Source organism: Balaenoptera musculus, chromosome 14, assembly GCF_009873245.2.
Source record: "Balaenoptera musculus isolate JJ_BM4_2016_0621 chromosome 14, mBalMus1.pri.v3, whole genome shotgun sequence".
Lineage (NCBI taxonomy): Eukaryota > Metazoa > Chordata > Mammalia > Artiodactyla > Balaenopteridae > Balaenoptera > Balaenoptera musculus.
The window spans coordinates 42,847,797-42,865,563 of record NC_045798.1 but is presented as its reverse complement, the minus strand read 5'-3'; the positions used below and the strand labels follow the sequence as shown (position 1 = coordinate 42,865,563).

Here is a 17,767-nt window from a genome sequence, read left to right as displayed (position 1 = left end):
TTAAGATGTGATAATTGCCTGAAGCAGTGTTTTTTAAAATCGAAAATAACTTTATTTTTATGAAAGCAGTATAGGCATTGTAGAAAATTAGAAAACACAGATATTTAAAATTTAGAGAACGAACACCATATTCTCACCACCCAAAGATTTTTCACTGGTAACATCTTTGGATATATTACTCTACCCTTACCTACACACACACACACACACTCACTCACTCACTCACTCACTCATATAAGTCAGTGAATCACTTGTAGAGCTCATATGCCCAGATCCTCTTCCCTTTAAATTCTGACAACTTATATGTAAGAATATATTATTGCTCTCTTGTGGTGTTTGGTTTGAGCATTTTCTAAATCATCCCATGTATTTGCTTAAATCAGCCCTTATTTTTTGTATTTCAGGGTGAGTGCACCTATTTCAGAGTGTATTATAAACAGTTGTCAAGTGAAAAATTTTTGTTCATCATAGTGTAAATGAATTTAGTTTTAAATCTCTAGTTAGGAAGATAACTTTTATTCTATAAATTGTATTTCTTTTGACCTAAAAATACACTGTTCATAGCTTCTAGGTAAAAGTTTCTTTTTCAAAATGAAATCTGACTATTTTGGATTCATTTCGTAATTATATCAATAAATTTAATGGTGGTTATTTTACTTTATTCGAGGTAATTCATGTAGTGGCTCTTAGTGGAATCTTTGGGAAGTGAACTGTCTCTTATTTAATAGGTTAATAATTAAGGGTATCTGGAAGTATCTGCCAGTATTTATGAGGAAGTTACCATCATCAAATATAAAATGTTGAATATATTTTATATCTTCCCTTTGCTTACATACTCTGTTTTCTTTTATTAATGTATACTATTTTAGAAATAATAAGCATATACATTAAAAACTGCTTCAGTGACAAATTAATAGTATTTATAGAATTTTAAAAAAGTTTCTCAGGAAAATGTTTCTTTAATATTTGCAGAAGAATCTTAGAATAAGCTTATTTGATGAGTGCTGTAAAAAGAATGCAGTTTTTACAAAAAGAAGACCTACTGAAGTTATATAGAAGACCCATTAAAAATGATCATTTTACTTACCCCCTTACATTAGGTAAAAGATTTGGGGCTATTGGGACAACTGTAGAAATTTGACTGGGTTCTGTGGATTCAATGGTAATATTGTATCAGTATTCATTTCCTTGTTATGATGGTTGTGTTTTAGTTATATAGGGGAATGTCCTTGTTTTTGGGAAACTGACACTGAAGTGTTAGGAGTAATGGGGTATTATGCTGGTAACTGACTCTCGATGGTTTTGGAAAAAAGTGTGTCGTTGCATGCACGTGTATGTTGGTGCAGGTGTTTAGAGACAGTATAAGACAGATGTAAGATGCTGACAATTGGGGAGCGTGGGAGAAGAATATTTGGGAGTTCTTCATACCATTCTTGAAACTGTAAGTTTGAGATTATTTCAAGATTAAAAATTAAGATTTGATAGTTGGGGAAATGTCTTTAAAGTATTTCATAAAAGTTGCTGTATTTATAGATATTTCGAACCACAAGGACTTTAGAGATCTACCCTCACTGCCATTATTTTATTTTATTTTGTTATTTTTTAAAATAAATTTATTTATTTCTGTCTGCGTTGGGTCTTCATTGCTGTGCGTGGGCTTTCTCTAGTTGCGGTGAGTGGCGGCTACTCTTTGTTGCAGTGCATGTGCTTCTCATTGCGGTGGCTTCTCTTGTGGAGCACGGGCTCTAGGCGCGCAGGCTTCAGTAGTTGCAGCACGCGGACTCAGTAGTTGTGGCTCGCGGGCTCTAGAGTGCAGGCTCAGTAGTTGTGGCGCAGGGGCTTAGTCGCTCCATGGCATGTAGGATCTTCCTGGGCCAGGGCTCGAACCTGTGTTCCCTGCATTGGGAGTCGGATTCTTAACCACTGTGCCACCAGGGAAGTCCCTGCCATTATTTTATAAATGAAGCCTCAAGCGTGTGGCAGATTAAACAGTATTTTAACACTGGCTTACTGAGGACCAATAAGCATGACTAGAATTTTTCTTAAAGGGTCATGAGTAGGCCATAGTCTCTGAGTAAAGTTGGTATTTTTATTTTTGATAGGGCAATCAGCAAATCTCATATCTGAGTACATGTGATAGAGCCATACTAATATTCAGAAGAAAAGAAAAACTTGAAAGAGCAGCCTTTGAAATGAGTTACATGTTCTAATTAAAAATGGCTGGTTGGTTTTTTAAAAATGGCAAGATTGTAGAATCCTGTATCTTAAATTCCATTCAAGATGTCTATGGAATAATGAAGTAGTTCCAGCTAGTGGTGCCTGTTAGTGCTGTTTGAAGAATTTCAATGACATAATTAACCATTATGAATAATTAAGTGCAAAATAATGATTTTTGGTCCTTGTTTGTTTAAGGCTCCCTATAACAATATATCATGTCTGATTGAGCAACATAGTGTATATGTGAGGAGGAGCATTAAGAACTTAGACTTGTTTTTAAATAACAACAAAAAAACAAGAACAAAGAGAAACAAGGAAACCTTGGGAAGTGTTGGATATATCTGTTACCTCCATGGTGGTGATGTTTTCACTGGTGTTCGTGTATGTCCAAACTCATCAAATTGTACACATTAAATACGTGAAGTTCTTTATATATATTAGTTATATCTCAATAAATTTATAAAAAAACAAACAAGCAAACTATAAAAGTATGATCTTGTTAGTGAAGAAACTTTAAGTTCAGTGAGAAATAAGTTTTTTCCCCCCTAATAAGAAAACAGTAGTGAAACCAGTTTTTCCAGCAGGAAAAAAATAATGCAGCAAAGAATTTACTAGGATTCCTCTTAATGGTGTCTGTTTTAGAAAATTACTTCATTTGGGATCTGTATTAGAAGACTTTATTTAGCTGAATAAAGTTCTTTTGACTTATTTTCATTATTTTAATTGGTACAGTATTTATTAGTAAATGAAATTCTAAAAGCTTAATTTGATGCACGTTTTACATTTGTATTATTTTGTGGGTTTACCAGCACTAGTAATTGGATCACTACTAATTTCAGTCTGGTTTCATCTGAGTTAATTTTTTAAATTATGAAGAGAGGCTTAGCAAAGCTAATAGGTAAGTAAGATCACAGTAAACATGTTTAACCACTTGACTCCGATAATGAGAATTTGCTTTATTTTTTAAAGTTAATTTGCAGTGGTGTTGGTGTTGGTGTCCTATTATTTCCTCCATCCCGGTGCTTTAGCATGTAACTTTTTTTTTTTTTGTAATTGGAGATGCCTCTTTATTGTCCTCTCTATATGTCCTGATAGATGGGCAGCATAACCACAGCAGGTATAAATTGTTGGTCACTGCTGCAGGAATGAGAAGGGAAAAAATGTGTGGTTTCCACCTCCTTTCTGACATTTTAGCAGAGCGTGTTGACTGTGCTTGGCTTTGAGGTTTTTGGCAACACGAAAATGGCAGAGGGAAGGGAATAAGCGTATCAGTTTTGTTGATTACTTCATTCTAGGTCTCTTTGCGTATGTTATATGTGTGGAGCCAGTACCTGTCTCAGTTATTCCATTTACTACGCTGTACAATCTTGTACAAGTTATTAACCTTTCTAAACCTCAATTTCTTCATCTGTGAAATGGAGAAAATAAGAATCTTCACCTCATAGTGTTGGTTTGAGGATTAAATCAGATGTTTAAGTATGTAGAACAACTATAGCAATATCTAGCACATAGTAAGAGCTCCGTGTTTATTATTGTTTTTGAATATACTTATTTGGAATTATTTTGCAGAGGAACTAGGAAAAATTGCAGTGCTGTTGATGTTCAGGTAACAGAAATCGCTCATTAAACTTGAGAAATAAAATGCTGTTTGTATAATATGTAAGCAGATAGGAAGAAAATTATTTTTTAATATTGATATTTGTTTTGTTTTAATAGGTATCAACAGATGCTGCATACAAACTTGGTCTACCTTGCTACAATAGCAGATTCTAATCAAAACATGCAGTCTCTTTTACCAGCAGTAAGTACCTTTAAAATAGTGTGAAGTAGATAATTTTTATAGAGTTCTTTACAGAATAACACATTTTTGTTTGGTGATTCTGAGTTTTGTTTAGCAAATCCTGCCCTCTTTTGAGAACATGAAGATATTCTCCTATATGATCTACAAGCTTTATTATTTTGCCTTCATATTTAATTTGAATTAATTCACCTGGAATTGATTCCCTGACTGAGGAAGTTATATTCATCCATCTATTCACTAGCCCACCTATTTATTTATTTATTTAAATGTGTAATTGCACAGATTATTTTTTTTTTTAGAAATTCACGTTCTTTTATTTATTTATTTATTTATTTATGACTGTGTTGAGTCTTCGTTTCTGTGCGAGGGCTTTCTCTAGTTGCGGCAAGTGGGGACCACTCTTCATCGCGGTGCGCGGGCCTCTCACCATCGCGGCCTCTCTTGTTGCGGAGCACAGGCTCCAGATGCGCAGGCTCAGTAATTGTGGCTCACGGGCCCAGTTGCCCCGTGGCATGTGGGATCTTCCCAGACCAGGGCTGGAACCCGTGTCCCCTGCATTGGCAGGCAGATTCTCAACCACTGCGCCACCAGGGAAGCCCCGCACAGATTATTTAGGAACAAATCTGTAATATTTTAAAGCAGATCCCCAGCCATCATATACATAATTTAATATGCATCTCTGGCAGATAAGGACTATTATCCCACGCCACAAAATTAACCAGAATCTCTTAATGTCTTATGATACCCAGGATGTTTTCAATTTTCACCAATTATCTAAAAAAACTCGCATGTTTTAATGATTGTTTGCCGCAGAATCCAAACAAGGTCCACCTGTTGCATTGGTTGACCTGTGTCTTAAGTTTTTTTTAACCTGTATCACTTTATCTTTTTTATTCTCCATTTATTTGTTGAAGAAACTGGGTCATATATTTTGCAGAATTTCTCACATTTTGGATTTGGCTGATTGTATCCTGTTGGTTCTTTAACGTGTTCCTCCATCTCATCTCTATTTCCTCTAAACTGATAATTTATAGATTGAGAGGCTCCATTAGAATTAGGTTTAGTTTTATGTTATTTCATTGGTGGCACCGTGTGTGGTGCCTGTTGTGTTTTATTAGCAGGGACACATTTTGTTGTCCCGTTTTTAGTGATTGATTGATTGATCAGTGCACACAGTTGGTATCGGTCTGATCAGTCCATTATAAAGTTCCCCATCTACCTTTCAGTTAGTGGTTTTAGCAGTCATTGGTGCTTGTTGACCAGGTTCGTTGTTTCATTTTGGGATCTAAGAACAATGAGTTTCTAATTTTACAGTTCCTCCTGGATTGTACTTCTTTTAAAAAGGAAAATTTCCTTTCATCAAATATTTGGTTATCCTGAAATAGAGAGTTCCTATAGGAAAGTCATGATAAAGGCTTGATTCTATTCCTTTATCAATTTTCAGAATAACAAGTTGGTCTCTAGTAACCTGTGAAAGATGACCAAGGATTTTGTCTTTGTTTTTATTATCTGAACTTATACATTTTTATATTTTTAATGTGTTTAAATCCATTGAGTCATTCTTCGTGATACTCAAGTTTTCTCACCTTTGGTCAGTGGGAACCCCTTCATTTGGCTCCTGTGTCCTTCTGACATGATTTCGGTATTGTATAGCTTCTTTGCTTCAGAATTTGTGAGAGAGATCAGACTAATTATATTTTCTGCCCCAACTATTTTTCCAACCAGCCTTTTTCCTATGGGAATTGGTATTTAGAAACCACAATTTGGATGTTTGGGACATTCGTTATTACTGAGTTTCCATTTTTTCTTGGCATTTTCAGCGGACAGAGGTAGGAAACATGCTTTTTAAAAAGAAAGAAAATATTAAATTAGTGATATTGCCACTTCAGGATAAGTTTTTTTACCCAGATTTGATTTTATATATTAGTATCTCTTCTGTCTTACTCCAAAAATCTTGATACCTCAATGACATTATTATAGTCAGTTGTTTGCTTTATACTACTATATGTGTAACATAATTTCAATATAACAATACCAGGATTGCCGCTAACAATAACATGCTTGTCCTTAGATATACCTCACTAGGGACATATAATGAATAAATTTAGTTTTGAATCTGAAAGAATGTTAATGTGATTCTTGCCATGGACTTCATTACCAGCTAGTATGAGGAACAGATTTGATTTTATTTGTTTCCAGGTAGATAATTCTCTCCCAGCATTATCTGTTGGAAAAATAAAACAAAATATCCTTTCTCTATTTTGTCATGCCACCTCTATTATATATCAAGTGTCCATATATGTGCGGGTCTGTGTCTAATCTCTCTATTCTGTTCCATTGGCCAGTTTTTATAAATTCCACTATCTTGTCACAGTTGTCATAGTCCAATAAGTCTTGATGTATATTAGAGAAGTTCTTTACTTATTCCTTATTTTTTTCAAGAATATCTTGGGTACTGGTCCTTTGCATTTCCATATACACTTAAACATCAGCATGTCCAACATAATCCGCTTGTGATTTTCATTGAGGTGAACTTGACTATAAATCAATTTGGGGAGAATTGATGTCTCTACAATACTGAGTCTTTCAAATCATGATCATTGCATGTATTTTGATTTATTTAGTCCTTTACTATCTGTCAATAAAGTTTTGTGATTTTCCTGCAGAGGAAATTTACACATCTCTCTCCTGCAGAGAGATTTACACATCTCTCATTGGATTTATTGCTAAGTACCTCGTATTTTTTGAGGCAATTTGAAATGGAATCGTTGTTTTTTAAGTTTTATTTTGTAACTGTGATTGCAGTTTATATAGAAACGCAATTGATTTTGAATCTCACAGCCTTGTTCAACTCTTATTTCTAACAATTTTTCTGTAGATACTTCCAGTTTTCTATATTCACCAACATATTTGTGAATAATGAGTTTTGTTTTTTCTTGCCAATCCTTACACCTTTTATTTCTTTCTCTTGCCTTACTTCTCTGGCTAGGACCTCCAGTACATTCCTGAATAGAAGTGGTGATAGAGGACATCTTAATCTTGTTCCTGATCACAAAGGGAAAGCTTTCACTGTTTGACCATTACGGATGATGCTTGCTGTAGTTTTTTTTGTAGATAGCTTTTATCAGATTGAGGAAGTTCCCTTTCGTTTCTGTTGTGCGAATAGTTTATATATTGAATGGATGTTAAATTTTATTAAATACTTTTATTACATCTAATGAGGTGATCTTAGTTTTTTCTTTAATCTGTTAATGTGGTGAATTACATTGATTTACTTCTCAATGCTCAATCAGTCTTGGATTTTTGTAATTAACCTACTTTTTCATGACCCACTTGGTCATGGTCTTTTTAAAAAAATTGCTGTATTCAGTTAAATTTTTTTTTTTTAAATTATTTATTTATTTATTTTTGGCTGTGTTGGGTCTTCGTTTCTGTGCGAGGGCTTTCTCTAGTTGCGGCAAGCGGGAGCCACTCTTCATCGCGGTGCGCGGGCCTCTCACTATCGCGGCCTCTCTTGTTGCGGAGCACAGGCTCCAGACGCGCAGGCTCAGTAGTTGTGGCCCACGGGCCTAGTTGCTCCGTGGCATGTGGGATCTTCCCAGACCAGGGCTCGAACCCGTGTCCCCTGCATTGGCAGGCGGATTCTCAACCACTGCGCCACCAGGGAAGCCCGAAATTTTTGATCAAGATTTTTATGGCTGTTCATGAGTGTCATTGACTTTTAATTTTCTTTTCTTATAATGCCTTTGTCTGTTTTTTATTTTGAGGTTATGCTGGCTTCGTAAAATGACCTGCAGAATTTTCCCACTTTTTCTTATCTGGAAGAATTTGCAGAGTATAGCCATTTCCTAAATGACTGGTCTAATTCTTTAGAAAAGCCATCTGGATCTGAAGTTTTCTTTGTGAGGCTTTTATTTACTGACTCAATTTCTTTATGGTTATAGGATAGTTTATACATTTCTATATTTTATGAGATAGCTATTTTGGTAAATTGTGCTTTTTAGCATTTTATCCAAATTTTCAAATTTATTGACATAAAGTTTGTGAAATAATCTTTTTTCTAATGTCTGTGGGATCTGTAGTGATAGTTTATTTTATTCTTAACGTGGTTCATTTGTGTCTCCTCGTTAAAAATTTTTTTTGATCACTGTTGCCAAGTATTTATTGTATTTTCTTCTTTTAGTCTTTTTAAAGCATCAGTTTTTGACTTTGATCTTTCTCTGTTGCAGCATTTCTCAAACTTTTTGTTCTCAGAACCCCATTATATTATACGTAAACATTACTGAGCACTGTGAGGAGTTTCATGTCAGTTTTATACACTGATATCATTGATTATATTTTACTTATTATGCTAATATTCATTTAAAATGAACAACAATAAACCCATTGCATGTTAATATAAATAACATTCTTTAAAGGAAAAATAACTGTATCTTTGAAAACAAATTTAGTGAGGTAAATGACACTGTTTAATAATTTTGCAAATTTCTTTTAAATGTCTGGCTTAATCGAAAACATCTGTATTCTTATATCTACTTCTGAATTCAATCTAGCATATGTTTTTGGTTGAAGTAGAAGAAAATCCAGTCCCACACAGATGTGAAATTTGAAAAGGGAAGAATATTTTTAGCCTTTTTAGGTTGTGGATAATCGGAGGGTATAGCAGATCTCAGCAAGTGTTTTTTAAAGGTTAGTTGCAGTATGGAATCTGAAATTATATCAGTACATTTTTCTTATTCTGGTACATTAAAGTTCATTGGTCTGTCTTGCATTCTGGATGGATCTTTTACTCATGCGTGATTTCATAACATCATGCTTTGGTCATTTGGAAAATAATAAGTTCACTTAGTTATGCACCTTTTCCAAATACTGATATATTTCATTATATGATACCAAAAAATTGGTGATTTGTTGAAATCACCACCAATCTAATCAGAAAGGTCTCTTAAGTACTGGGATGCTGTCAAGCTGAAGACAGTAAATATAAGTTTGCCAAATTCCCAGTTCTTCCTTGAAAAGTCAAATTTGATCATTCACAGAAAATGCCATCAGTTGTTTTCCAGGCTCACGGTGTTCAGTTTTGAGGAAATGTCTGCCAGATACCCAAGCCTGGATAAGTATAATTTGTCTAGATATTGTTCTTTTACGTAAAATTGGTGTTCCATGAAAAAAGTGCTTAAATCAGCATGCAGCACAATCACAAAGTGTTTTCATTTTACTTTGATTTGCAGCAGATATGTTTATTATTTTCACATTTTGTCACACAGAATATTTAACTGACATGGAGAATTTAATAAATGAATAATTTTTACTGCTTCATCAAGGACATTCTTAAGTGAAAATGACTTTTTCTTTCTTTAACTGCTAGTCTGGGGCAGTCAATAGTACGATGATTTACAGTAGAGTTTGATACCTTGATATATGCCAAGGCTCCATCAGTTACATCCACTTTTGCTTTTGTACCATGATGTTGTAAATATCAACATAGTCTAAAAGGCAAACATCATCTTAGTATTATTATGGAAATAGTTTTGACCCTTTGGATTCCCTACAAGAATCTTGAGAAGCAGACTTTGTGACCATTACTCTTTTGTATGTTTTTGGATATGATTAATTTCTGATATTATCTTTATTATTTCATTTTATTTTCCTTCAGTATATTTTGCTGTCCTTTTTCTGAGTTTTAAGATGAATGCCTGCTTCATCAGTTTTAATCCTTCCATACTAATACATGCATTTAAGGGTGTAAATTTATGTCTAATTAGTTCTGTTATGTAGTATATTCATATTTATTCTGTTCCAAATATTTTATAATTTCCATTGTTATTTCTTCTTTTTACATGGGTTGATAAATATATTTCTTAGTTTGCAAACATAGGGAGATTTTATTGTTTTCTTTTTCTTAATGATTTCTGACTTCATTGCATTGTGGGTAGGTAACACTTTGTAGGATTTCAGTTCTTGGGAATTCTTTGAGATTTGTTTTATGGTCCAGCATATGGTCAGTTTTTACAAATGTTCCGTGTATTCTTTAGCCCCTGAGTGCAGAGTCCTGTATATGTTCACTAGTTCAAGTGTGTTAATCTTGTTTGAATCTTCTGCATAGCCTTACTGATTTTTTTTTTTAATCTTTGTGATGTTTCATTTGTGTGTTTGTTCTATCAGTTACTGAGAGGTGTATGTTTAAAATGTTCAAGTATAGTTGTGGATTGACTGTTTTTCCTTGAAACTCTTTCGAGTTTATTACATTTTGAGGCACTGTAGTGGATGCATGTATGTTTAGAAATGTTATAGCTTTCTGGTTCTTTGTAACGTGTCATTATGAAGTATCCCTCCTTATCTCTAATTATGCTTTTGGTGTTAATGTCTACTTGTCTGGTTTTTGTGTAGCTGAGTCAGCTTTCTTTATCATTTGCATGGTGTATCTACCTTTCCATTTCTTTGTGTTAGAGATATGTGTCTTATGAACAGCATGTTGTTGTTTTAAAAAAAATCCAATCCAGCAATATTTGTTATTTACTTGAAACATCAAATTCATTTACAGTGAACGTAATTGCTCATATATCTTAATTTAAACCTACCATCGTAGAATGCACTTTATTTTTGTCTCATCTGTTTATATTCCTTTTCTTCTGTTCTTTTTGCCTTGATAATTTTTTTTTTCTTCTGCTAGTTTGGAAATTATATACTTCCATACTTACTATTATTTTAGAGGTTACTGTATAGTTAACAATTCAAGGACCCTCAGATACTTTATTTCAATTCATTCCCTCAATGACTTATCCATTGTGTTACACATTTTAAATCTGTGGATGTTTACTCACAAGTGATTTTTACTTTTTTTTAAAGTTAGTCTTCATTAGAAGACGATTATCATTGTTACCGTTTTTGATGCTTTTCATTCCTCCCTTCATTTACAACCTTTTCTCTCAGATCATTTCTTTTTTCCTCCCTAGAGAACATATTTCAGTATTTCCTTTTAGCATTGGTTTGGTGGTGACAAATACCTTCAGGTCTTTTTTTGTTTGTTTGTTTTTGGTTTTTTGGTGATCTGAAAATGCCTTTTCACTATCATTCTTAAAAGATGTTTTTGCCAGGGACAGATTTTAGGTTGGCATGTGAGCACATTAAATTAATCATTCTACTGTTTTCTGGCTTTTATCTATTGACAGTTGAGTGCCGTTGCAAACGTTACTATTTTGAAGGCAGTTTGACTATTTTCTTTGACTGTGTTGAAGATTTTTTGCTTTGTCTAGAGTTTTTTGCAGTTTTACTATGATCTCTCTAGGTGTGTGTTTATCCTGCTTGGTGTTTGTTGAGATTTCTGAAATCTGTGGATTGATATCTTTTATCAGTTTTGGAAAATTCTCAACTGGCTTTCTATATTGGCTAACATGCCCACAGAAAATGTAGCCCCCAAGTTTGGGCCCATGTCTCTGGATTTTTTTTGTCTTCTGGATCTTGGCCTGTTCATTTTTTTTTTTTTTTTAATTTTTTTTAAATTTAATTTTATTTTTTTTAACGCTATTCTTGTCTGCTTACATTCTTTTTTTTATGTATGTATGTATGTATGGCTGTGTTGGGTCTTCGTCTCTGTGCGAGGGCCCTCTCCAGTTGCGGCAAGCGGAGGCCACTCCTCATCGCGGTGCGCGGGCCTCTCACTATCGCGGCCTCTCTTGTTGCGGAGCACAGGCTCCAGACGCGCAGGCCCAGCAACTGTGGCTCATGGGCCGAGTTGCTCCGTGGCACGCGGGATCCTCCCAGACCAGGGCTCGAACCCACGTCCCCTGCATTGGCAGGCAGACTCTCAACCACCGCACCACCAGGGAAGCCCGGCCTGTTCATTTTTAACTACTTTGTCTGCTCTTCCATATCTTTAAACATATTTTAAAAGCATTTTCTCCAGCTTTTTTTGTTGTCTGCAGTGGAGGGTTTGAATGACCTAATTTGCTGATAACCTATGTGATTCCTAAGTATTGGAATAGAATTCTGTTTTGCTATCCATAGAATATTAGTTATTTTTGAGGCTTCTTAGATATGACTGTTTCACTGGAGAGAGAACAAACACTTGCAGAAGGACTACTAAGTATTGGGTCCTTTCAGTACTTTATTTCATCCTCAGAGTCTTTTAAGATATTAGTCCCATTCTGTGGTTGAGGAAACTGAGTCTCAGGGTGATTAATGTGTCTAGGGACTTGTAGTTGGTAAGTGGTAGCATGGCATTTGAACCCAGGCCTTACTGAAAGCAGTTCATGCATTATGATACCAAGTCATGTTGCTATTAGGATGGAATGGAAATTAAAGTCTGACCCATTTGCTCTTAAGTTTGTGTATCAGGGTAGGTTGTGGCTAGATTTTTCTAGAGCTTGAATCTAGATTTTACAACCTGCAGTGTCTTGATTGTTCTACTGTGTTGTTATGGAAATGAATGCCTTGATCATTTTTGTTTCTTTCTTGTCTAGCATTATTCCTGTACTCAGGTGTTAAGTTTTAAAAAAAAGTTAAATGAATGAGTCTGCTTATAGTTTGGGGACTGTACTATAGATTTAAGAGGCAGGTTAAGAATTTAGCTTATTAGTGGGAAGCAGCCGCATAGCACAGGGAGGTCAGCTCGGTGCTTTTTGTCCACCTAGGGGGGTGGGATGGGGAAGGTGGGAGGGAGACGCAAGAGGGAGGAGATATGGGGATATATGTATAAGTATAGCTGATTCACTTTGTTATACAGCAGAAACTAACACACCATTGTAAAGCAATTATACTCCAATAAAGATGTTAAAAAAAAAAGAATTTAGCTTATCATCACCATGGTGGCCTATAACTCAGTGATTCTTTTTTCTTTTTTTTTCTCCTGTTCTAGTACATCTGAAAGATGTGACACATTCTGAACATGTTCTCATCAGAACAGTAACGCATTGCGCACAGGTTCTCAAGTCAGGGCATTAAGTGTGGAGAGGGGTCATTCTCCTCCAGATAGTCTTATTAGAGTCTCGTGGGTGGTTGGGAAATGAGGGTAGTTTGCAAAGTGTTCTCGGGTGATTCTGTTAACCCTTCCATATCCCTTCTACCCAACCAATTGAGAGCCTCTGTGACTTATGATACTGTGCAATTCTGGATTTTGTCAGTTTGTCTTGATTTGAAATATTGTCTTCATAAAATATGGAAATGTCTTAAAGTCTTAAACATTACAGTTTCTCAGATATGTTCCATATTCTCTCTAGCTTTTATGCAGAACACAAAAATGTTGGGTCATACCACACATCCTGAGATTTAGTTACTCATTTCTCTTGCCCTTCCTCAAGGAGGTAGTAATTATTGAGAAGCCAATGTGGTAAAATTTAGCTTCCCATAGATATTCATTAAGGTACTGCAAAATCTCTAACTCAGAATTTACTATTCCATTCTCATCTGTTGCAAAGTTATACACTTTTATTGAATTTTTTTTCATTTGTTTTTTATAGAGTTTACATTGTTCCCTACAAATCACATAGGACAGTAAAAATTATTACTATTTATATTCAGGGAAAGTATTATGTTATTTTACTGTCACCTGGTTAAGAACCATCACAAAGGAAAGACACACATTTCATTACAAACCTATCATTGTTTCAGATTCATTTAACACAGTCACTATTTTACATCATATTTTACTAAAGAATATAGTTATTGCCATTTGTGTATTTTGAAATAAAATTTTTCCCTCTTAATATTGGTCAAAGTTTTATTTAAAATATGTGATCAAATTTTCATTTTAAAAAAAGGGTATTTTGAAGGTTAGGTTGCTTGGGAAGCTAAGTTAACAAAGGAAGAGGGGTTTTAGAAAGCCTAGAAATAAATAGATCCTCATAGTAGGGGGAACAACAGAGAGTTGGACCAATAATAAAAGCGGGGCTAAAAAGGAGAAAAATCAGCAAGAAGGAAAGCAGTTGGATTAGAGATGAAATAGGAAGAAAGGTGAATTTGAGAAAACTAGAATAGTAGAATACATACAACCAATCTGCCAAAAGGGATAGAATATACTACTTACTAACTGTAGTTTGAGAAATTTTGACCCTGAAAAAGGACTGTATGTTTTAGGGTGATTTTACTGAAGTTTTCCAGAACGGAGTTTTTCGCTTTATTTAACTGGTTAGAAATGTGCTCATACTTATACGTATGCTCAGCTTTTAAGTTTTTTAATGTCCTCCCAAAAGAGGAATTATGTATTTATAGTAATATTTCATGTATCTGGAACAAGACTAGATCTAGCAAACTTCTCCTATTTGAAAGAAAGTCAAGAATTAAAAAACCAGGAATAAATGGAAAAAGACCTAAAAGGAGAAAAACAACTTATAAAGCCAGTGTACTAACACTTAGGCATCTTGCTTCTTAGTTTGGGCCCTGGGTATTCTTTTCTTATTTCAAAGGCACTGTAAGTTTGTAACAGAAACTGTTCTTAGCCTTACACATATTTGAACAAGTTTGCTTTTTCAATTTTAAGCCCATAGCCAAAAAGCAGCAAATCACAAATCAGAACTTGGAGAGTGTATTCCATAGGCAGGCATACTTACAAGCAGTGTACCTGACAGCTGAGGTGGCATTGAAAGAATCCAAATATTTGTACAAAACTGACATAATTCAAAATTTACACTATCCTGACTCCATTTAGTAGAGGTATATAGGGTCCTATCTACCTTGGTAACTGTTGGAGGCATCATTAGAATGTTGGTTTTCAGAGTTGGTATTTACTTTCTGAAACAACATAAGCTATTGACTTAATTATTTTCGTTATATGAACTAGGAACAATTTTACCAGTAGAAAATATGACTATATTATGTGTATGTAAGTCCTTCCTACAAATGTACTTTGAAGAAATTGCATTTCTAAGTTTTAGGCTAGTATTAGTTATTGTTAGTTTATTTTTGTCATCTGCTAGTATTATGAAGTAGTAAGCACCATTGATTTAAGAAAGAATTATGAGAGAACAATTTAAATTTTAAAAAAAGCTTTTATCCATTGATTTAATTTTTCTTTGGGAAAAACTTGGGGAGAAAATAGTCTTTTTATTGTGGTAGTTCATTTTGAAGGCGTACAGTCTAGAAATATTTCTACAGAATTAAAAGTTTTAGAACTGGAAGGAGCTTCTATAATCACATAGTCTAGTGTTTCTTTACCTTGGCTGCATATTTTAAAAGCTTTTCAGGTGATTCTATTGTGTAACTAGGAATTCAGGATTTTATATTGCTATGAATTTTAAATGGAATATCCAGTGATGTTTGAGGATATGCAAAATTTGGAAAAATATGATTCCTGTTTCTGTAGTATCACCTTCATTTGATGTGTACCATGGCCATTTTTACAATATGAGAAAGATAATACTTATTCTATAATGCTATTAAATGAAGGATTAATTCAGACAATTCATGGTGTCCAGTATGTAGGAGGTACTCAGTAAATATTGATGGTGATGAAGACGAAGGTAGTACGCAATTGGAACGTGTAAATGGAAAGAGAAGTCAGATTAAGGAGAATTTGAAAGAAGATTAGCAGGATTCAGTTACTGAATACATATGCAGGATAAGGGAAGGAGTTTGGAGACGCAACTGACATTAATGCCATTCCCTAAGATTGAGTGTGTATGCATTTAATTTTCTTTTGTCAGTATGGAAGAAGGCAAAGCATATATTTGTAGAATCAAGTTTTTTTTTTTTAACATCTTTATTGGATTATAATTGCTTTACAATGGTGTGTTAGTTTCTGCTGTATAACAAAGTGAATCAGCTATATGTATACATATATCCTCATATCCCCTCCCTCTTGCGTCTCCCTCCCACCCTCCCTATCCCACCCGTCTAAGTGGACACAAAGCACCGAGCTGATCTCCCTGTGCTATGCGGCTGCTTCCCACTAGCTATCTGTTTTACTTTAGGTAGTGTATATATGTCCATGGCATTCTCTCACTTCATCCCAACTTACCCTTACCCCTCCCCGTGTCCTCAAGTCCATTCTCTTCGTCTGCGTCTTTATTCCTGTCCTGCCCAAAGGTTCTTCAGAACCTTTTTTTTTTTTTTTTTTTTAAGATTCCATATATATGTGTTAGCATATGGTATTTGTTTTTCTCTTTCTGACTTACTTCATTCTGTATGACAGTCTCTAGGTCCATCCACCTCACTACAAATAACTCAATTTCCTTTCTTTTTATGGTATGCATTTAATTTTAAAAGAAGGCTAAAAGTTGATTGGAATTACTTGTCTTGCTTTTCACTTAATTCATTATGAGCATTGTTTAAAGAAATCTCTAATTTAATCAGATACACTTGAATTTTAGAAGTATTAAAGATCATTTTTGTTTAATAGGTGTTCTGTACAAAAAATAAAAGTCTTAACTATTAATGAAAATTGGTTAGAGGAAGTAGCCTTACATTTTATATATTGCTTTTTATTTCCTAAATTTCCTTTTTTGGTGATACCACACTTGATGTTTTGAGTTAGCATTGGGCACTTGATCAGCCTTTCCTTACACAAGTGTCAGTAAAAACGATAATATATTTGTCTTCAGGTTCAGTGACTGTGCTGGCAGAGCATCCATCTGTTAAGGTATTTCACTGACTAACATTTGATATCATAGGATTTACTGTTTACAGGTGTGATCCAAGTGGAGTGAAGGAACACGTGGGAACACGTGGTTAGAGTTGTGGAACATTTTAAAGATTAGCAGAGTTTATTTCATTTATAAATTTTAACTTAATTTTTAGCACAGGTTAATACTTTGATGTAGTTAGAACATTAAAAATTACAAAAAGTCATACAGAAGCCTACTCCTACCTCTGTCTTATACCTGCTTTTTGTGCAAATAAAAGCCAATGTAAATACATACTTTCCCCTTCCTTTCTAGGCAGGTAGAACCTTGCCATACACACTGTTCTGTACCTTGTTTTTTTATTACAGTTTTTTTAATGAAAGGGTTTAAGTTCTTATTTAGAAGTATGGAAAGAACTTTTCTTCAATATTGTGATCATTTTCAGACTGTTTTAAGTGTTTGATGAACATGATCATATTTATTTGGTCAGTGTGATAATGTTGAAACTTGTATTCTTTAACTTCTGTGATAGTTTTCTTTTTTACCTTTCTAGCTGCTCAGCTCCCTATCTTTCACCTGCCTATCAAATGTTGATGATCTGTACTTGAACAACTTTTTACTATACACACCCTTCCTGGGAGATTTCACCCATACTCCTGGGTTTTTATATTCTTGACTTGATGTTCCCCTCCATATTCTTGGCTCCCAAATATGTATCTTCTTGCCCAAGTGTGCCCCATGAATCTAGCTTCCACTTGACACAACCAGTTTGGATATTTTACAGGCCTCTCCACACAATGTAGGCAAAAGTCATCCGTCTCAGTTCCACCTCTGTTCCCTGCTGTTAAAAGGAAAAAAAAGTGCACAGCCATTTTGCTATTTCCTATCTCAAGTGAGTAGTATAAACACTGAGTTCTTTTAGTCAGAAACATAGTGATCATCTCAGACTACTCCCCTTTCCTTCACCAGCCACAGCTGTCTTCTTTCTCTTCTACCTAATAAAGTGCTGCAAAATAAAAGGTGTCTAATTAAGACATTTTGGTATTAAAAACAGAAGCAAGACTACAGGTGAAATGGTCTTTTAAAATGCGTATGTGTATTTTATAGGCCAAAAAGTTCTATAAATGATATTAAAGACAACAGATAGTAATTCTATAGTATACTTATATGCTATTTTAGAATTATGTATATT

At 34.5% G+C, this 17,767-nt stretch overlaps 1 protein-coding gene across 5 annotated transcripts in view; it reads left to right on the top strand.

Annotated features, from left to right (window-relative positions):
• SS18 (SS18 subunit of BAF chromatin remodeling complex) overlaps positions 1-17,767 on the top strand; it is a 76,355-nt gene that overhangs the window by 7,648 nt on the left and 50,940 nt on the right. For all 5 annotated transcript variants that reach the window (XM_036823004.1, XM_036823005.1, XM_036823001.1 and 2 more), the window contains exon 3: positions 3,934-4,018. In XM_036823004.1, coding sequence (XP_036678899.1) covers positions 3,934-4,018 — 85 coding nt within the window. The remainder of the gene's footprint in view (positions 1-3,933; positions 4,019-17,767) is intronic.